The sequence below is a fragment of the Dendrobates tinctorius genome, unplaced genomic scaffold (assembly GCF_039654945.1).
Source record: "Dendrobates tinctorius isolate UK_male_01 unplaced genomic scaffold, ASM3965494v1 ptg000043l, whole genome shotgun sequence".
NCBI lineage: Eukaryota > Metazoa > Chordata > Amphibia > Anura > Dendrobatidae > Dendrobates > Dendrobates tinctorius.
The window spans coordinates 10,453,684-10,460,000 of NW_027361711.1; the positions used below are offsets into that span (position 1 = coordinate 10,453,684).

The 6,317-nt window shown below is 41.4% G+C and overlaps 1 protein-coding gene across 5 annotated transcripts in view; it reads right to left on the bottom strand.

The window, feature by feature from the left end:
• Nucleotides 1-980: 980 nt before the first annotated feature.
• The window catches only part of ARHGEF37 (Rho guanine nucleotide exchange factor 37), a 233,486-nt gene continuing 228,149 nt past the window's right edge, over nucleotides 981-6,317 (bottom strand). For all 5 annotated transcript variants that reach the window (XM_073575190.1, XM_073575193.1, XM_073575192.1 and 2 more), the window contains exon 15: nucleotides 981-2,151. In XM_073575190.1, the coding sequence (XP_073431291.1) occupies nucleotides 1,924-2,151 (228 nt within the window). In that variant the 3' untranslated portion in view covers nucleotides 981-1,923. The remainder of the gene's footprint in view (nucleotides 2,152-6,317) is intronic.

Genomic DNA, 6,317 nt, shown 5'->3' on the forward strand with positions numbered 1-6,317 from the left:
GCAAAGTGGATGTGATTTGCAAACTCCTTCCTTCTGCAGCTACAGATGCATTTGAACTCTATTTCTGGTACATTTTTCCCCTATATTCTTCTATGTGGAGCCTGAAAAACACGCATTTGAAAACGCTAGAAATTCTGCACTAAAACTGCGTAAAAAAGATGTTGCATCATATCTGCATCAAAAATACGTCAAGTAGGGTGAAAAAACAAAACCACGCATTTTTGAGTATTTTGGTGCAGAAAATAATGTAGCAATACCTGATCGCCTTGGGGGACACATTTTGAAAGGAAGGTGGACAGTTTACTACTTAAAACCAACCAGTGTTATTAATTGAGAAAGTAGCTATACTTTAATATTTCATGAATATCTATGGTATATATAACTACGGTAGTTATCTGGTTGTAGCATGCTTACTCTACGGGTTAGTAAAGAGAACATTACTGCTGCCGCTCAGACTACTATGTGGATCACATAGCACAAATTCGACTTACAGCCACAACTATGCTCCTAATGCATAAGGTAAGCAGAAACGGTGCCAGTACACCACCGGGTGAGGAATGCAACGCCACGCTGATGTATGTCCCTGTGTATCACGTCAATAACCTTCATGCAGCAGGGCTGCGTACACTTTACCGGGCACAATTTATATTACTTACCTTACATAGCACCATCTAATTTCCCTATCACTATGTCTTTGGAGTGTAGGAGGAGACAGGAGAACTTGGAGGAAACCCACGCAGAACATAGATATTTTCCTTGGTGGGATTTGAACCCAGGATCCCAGCGCTGCAAAGCAACAGTGCTAACCACTGAGCCACCATACAGTGCTGACCACTGAGCCACCATACAGTGCTAACCACTGAGCCACCATGCTGCCCAGCTAAGAAACTGTACCCTGTGTCTGATCCCGGGATTCTTCGCAATTACAAAGAGACAATATAATATCAGAAACATTGAAAAAGGTCAATTCAGGCACAGTGTCAAGAAGGAGTATTTATTAAATCGCCAGCCAATAAAGGGGTTGTCAGGGTTAGAAAAATATTAGGCACTAGGCACATCTGGATCATTGTTCAATCTGAAAAGATTAACTTGCTTATTTTGCAGTCAAGCCTCCTTTCTGATAACCTCAATTGTACATTGACAACGCTTTATTAAAATCCAAATTACAAAGCCATACAGGTTGTCAGCTTAGGAAGAGGAGTGTCGAGACTGTAACTCAAAAGTAACTTATACAGTCAAACTATTTACATCACATGCTTAAAGGGAATCTGTCACCAGGTTTGTGCTACCCCATCTGAGAGTAGCTTAGGCAGAGACCCTGATTACAACACGTCTCACTTACTGAGCTACATGCTGTCATTTTGACAATATCACTGTTCATCTGCCCCAGGTCTAGCAGTTCTCTGAATGCTGAGCTCTGTATAACCCCAATCACACTATTGTTTGGCAGCTGCCTGTGTATACTGTTGGACGGAAAGCTGCCAATCAGTGATGGGGCGGATTTATACAGAGCTTATTAATATGCTTGACTACCTGGCAGCAGGTATACTAGTCCTCTAGTGATAATCTCCTGCTGCTAAAACCGCGATTTTCGCGAAACTGCACTAAGCAGCCCAATAAGTGACACATCACTGAAATCAGGGTCTCTACATTATGCTGCTCTCAGATTAGTGGCAAAAAACTAGTGACATATTCCTTTTAAATTGATTTGCAAATGTTAACATTACATGGAGTGTCCTATTTCATGATGCAGATGATTATATAGCAGAACACACAGTATTATATGTGTTTGGTTACATGATAGTTTCTGCTTACATCACATTAAACCAGTCGCATTCATATATAGGTTATATTTTAATCAGAGATCCAATGATTTCTATAGGTGCACCATAGTAAATCTGCGGAGATGATCGTTGTAGTAGCTTAGCTACTGTATGTGTAGTTTCCTAATGATGTCCTCCGGAAGAGTTCTTGCACAGGCATTCTCACCAGGTAGCTGGAAGGTACGTAGCCCTTTTGTCCTTTCACTTCTATCAAGCTCCACTCTGGACTTCCATTCTTGTCATGTGGCTCCAGAACAGTCACTGGCTCCCCCTCGGTAATACTGACCTCATACTGGCTGCGAGCCGTAAATGAATACCCTGCAACAATCTGAGAAGCATGAAATAATAATTAATATTTGGTGATGTTGGATATTTTGGAGAATTGAGAAAACCGTACTTGTGTTCCGACATGTAGATGTGGTTGGAAAATAATGTATTATTATCAATTATCCTACAATGCTCCATAAACACACGCTTGTTTTTGAACAATATCCAGTTATTATCACAATTTTTCAACCTCCATTGCAATTAATATAGTTATAAGAGCAAAGTTTACAAACTTTCTTTCTTAGGCTATGTGCACACGTATGCAGAAAATTTCTGCATGAAAACCGGACTCCTTCCCAGAAAACGAGCGTTTTTAAAGCGTTTTTATCTGGAGCGGTGCCAGCCTCATTGAAAATAGCTAGAAATGCAGAATTTTCCGTGAAATTAATGAGCATGCTGCGTTTTTTCCGCAATGCGGTTTTCTAGCGGAAAGAAAGCGCATCAATATGCACAAAAAGTGCGGAATTCATTTAAATGAATGGGATGCTTCTTTTAAGCGTTTTTTAAAGCGTTTCATTTGGTAAAACCGCGAAGAAAACGCATACGTGTGCACATACCCTTACTGTTTGAAATAAACCAATGAAACAGAACAATTTAATCAATACTAATATAGCATGTGATTTCTCCAAATTTATCCCAAAATGTCAAGTTCAAAGGAATATCAACTGATAGACCACTGGACAACCCCAGCCTACCAATCTCATATTAATGACCTATTCTAAGAAGTTATCAATTCTAACATGGGTTGTCCATTACTGCATATCCCAGGCTGAATCAATTCAGGACCCCATTTAAAATAAAAACAATGGGTATCTAACATAGGGGAAAAAAACATAGAAAGTTACATTTTATTACTTTTATATTTTGGCAAATTTTTTTTTTTTTTTTATTAATTTAATATACCCAATTATAATAGTATTAATCTGGCAAAGTTATTAAGGTGATCACAAAGATAAATCATAAACTAAACCGGCACTCATTACAGGTGGAAGAAAGGTAATTCCGGCAGCTAAATAGGAAAGAGTTCTTTACGGTTAGAGCAGTCAGACTGTGAAATGCCCGAACACAAGACGTAGTAACGGCAGACACTATAACAGCTTTTAAAAAAGGGCTGGATGCTTTCCTCAGTGCACATACCATTGGGGGATATAGATAATTTAGTGACAAAATGTACAATTGGTGGAGAAAGGTTGAACTTGATGGACGTAAGTCTTGTTCAACCTATGTAACTATGTACGTACAGAATAAACACACATATATAATTATCAACAGTGATTAAAGGGATGAGGCCTGGATATCTACACACAATGTTAGTCGATGGCTCACCCTACAAGAATCCCTGATCACCTTAATAACGTTGTAATTGGGTATAGTCAATTAATAAAAAAACAAACATTTGTTTTGTTGTCTACTTTGAAATGTCATAATAAATTATATCTTTTTATAGGGGTTTTCATATTAGATTGTTTTTTCGATACTCTCGGTAATTATTTTCGGTTTTGTGAGTTTAAAAACAATGGATACTCACCTCCTGCCACGGCACCATTCCAGCGTCATTCCCAGAGGGTGACATGATGTTGTCTCACGTGCCAGATACAACCAATGAGCAGCTGCTGTTTAGCGGCAGCCATTACTATTTGGTCAGAGCGGAACTGAACCGATACAGGAGGAGAGTAACCATTGTTTTTTTTTATTTTAATTGGGGTCCTGAATTGCTTCAGCTGGGGATGTGCAGTAGTGGACAACCCATGTAAGAATTGATATATTTTCCTTAGAATAGGTTATCAGTATGAGATTGGTGGGGATCTGATACTCCAGATGCAGCAGGATATGAGCAAAGTGATGGCGAAACTCACAGCGCTGGCTATTTCATATTAGCAGAAGCCGAATATTGCTGTTTATCTCCCATTCTACAGCACTGTGAATTTAAACCAGGGCCACAATTTTACCCCACCAGCGGTTTATAATTTTTTGTGAGCTTCCAGTGGTAAATTTCAGCATTTATACTCCAAAAAAGGTCCTGTGCTGCCAGGACTATGTGCTGCCAAGAGCGATCATCTTTTGGGCAATCTACAGTAAAACATTACTACACCTTACTAACAAGTGTTTTTCTCACTTGTCGAATGATCAGCCGCCTGTATGGTTATCATGAAATGAGCATTCCTTGGATTAGTCGTTCACAATAATCATGCAGTTTAAGATTATGGTGGTACCAAGGGGATTATCTGTCATTCAACTATGAAAACACTGATGACAATGGGAAGATAGCACGAATGTGCTTTCTGTGCATGACTCAGCTTATCGTCCCCTCTATGTACAGCACATCACACTTGGTACAGTAAAAACATGGCTATAGGTAATGAATAGCCTGAAGTCACATTCTTTTTCCAAATCTGTGAAGTAGCAACTATATAAGGAAGCAAGTATTTATTGTAAAAACAGCAAGACACAAAACAATAACAGGCTAAGCAACAAAATGACCTCTAATACATTTCTTACGCACATAACACTCATCGTGACTAGGCTCCCATCATGACTTTGTCAGCAAAAAACTTTTATCTATTGTACAACAAGAAAAAGGGCATACAGCGATCACCACAAGAACAAGGGCATACAGCGATCACCACAAGAACAAGGGCATACACCGATCACCAAGGGCATATACCGATCACCACAAGAACAAGGGAATACACCGGTCACCACAACCAGTACAAGAGCATACACTGATCACCAAGGGCATACACCGATCATCACAAGAACAAGGGCATACACCGATCACCACAAGAACAAGGGCATACACCGATCACCAAGGGCATATACCGATCACCACAAGAACAAGGGAATACACCGGTCACCACAACCAGTACAAGAGCATACACTGATCACCAAGGGCATACACCGATCATCACAAGAACAAGGGCATACACCGATCACCACAAGAACAAGGGCATACACCGATCACCAAGGGCATATACCGATCACAAGAACAAGAGCTTACACCGGTCACCACAACAAGAACAAGGGCATACACCGATCAACAATGGCATACACCGATCACCAAGGGCATATACCGATCACAAGAACAAGAGCTTACACCGGTCACCACAACAAGAACAAGGGCATACACCGATCAACAAGGGCATACACTGATCACCACAAGAACAAGGGCTTACAGCGGTCACCACAACCAGCACAAGGGCATACACTGATCACCAAGGGCATACACCGATCACCACAAAAACAAGGGCATACACCGATCACCAAGGGCATATACCGATCACCAAGGGCATATACCGATCACAAGAACAAGAGCTTACACCGGTCACCACAACAAGAACAAGGACATACACCGATCAACAAGGGCATACACTGATCATCGCAAGAACAAGGGCATACACCGGTCACCACAACAAGAACAAGGGCATACACCGATCAGCAAGGGCATACACCGATCACCACAAGAATAAGGGAATACACCGGTGACCACAACCAGTACAAGAGCATACACTGATCACCAAGGGCATACACCGATCACCACAAGAACAAGGGCATACACCGATCACCACAAGAACTAGGGCATACACCGATCACCAAGGGCATATACTGATCACAAGAACAAGGGCTTACACCGGTCACCACAACAAGAAGGGCATACACCGATCACCAAGGGCATACACCGATCACCACAAGAACAAGGGCTTACATCGGTCACCAGAACAAGAACAAGGGCATATACCGATCACCAAGGGCATACACCAATCACCACAAGAACAAGGGAATACACCGGTCACCACAACCAGTACAAGGGCATACACTGATCAACAAGGGCATATACGGATCACCACAAGAACAAGGGCATACACCGATCACCAAGGGCATACACCGATCACCACAAGAACAAGGGAATACACCGGTCACCACAACCAGTACAAGAGCATACACTGATCACCAAGGGCATATACCGATCACCACAAGAACAAGGGCATACACCGGTCGACACAACCAGTACAAGGGCATACACCGATCACCACAACAACAAGGGCACAGACTGATCACCAAGTGCATTGACCGATCACCAATCCCACAGCGGCCACTGTTAGCAGTACGCCATTACCAATCACTTAGTACTAAATGATTATTATTAATTATCTTGTTACAATCGGTTGA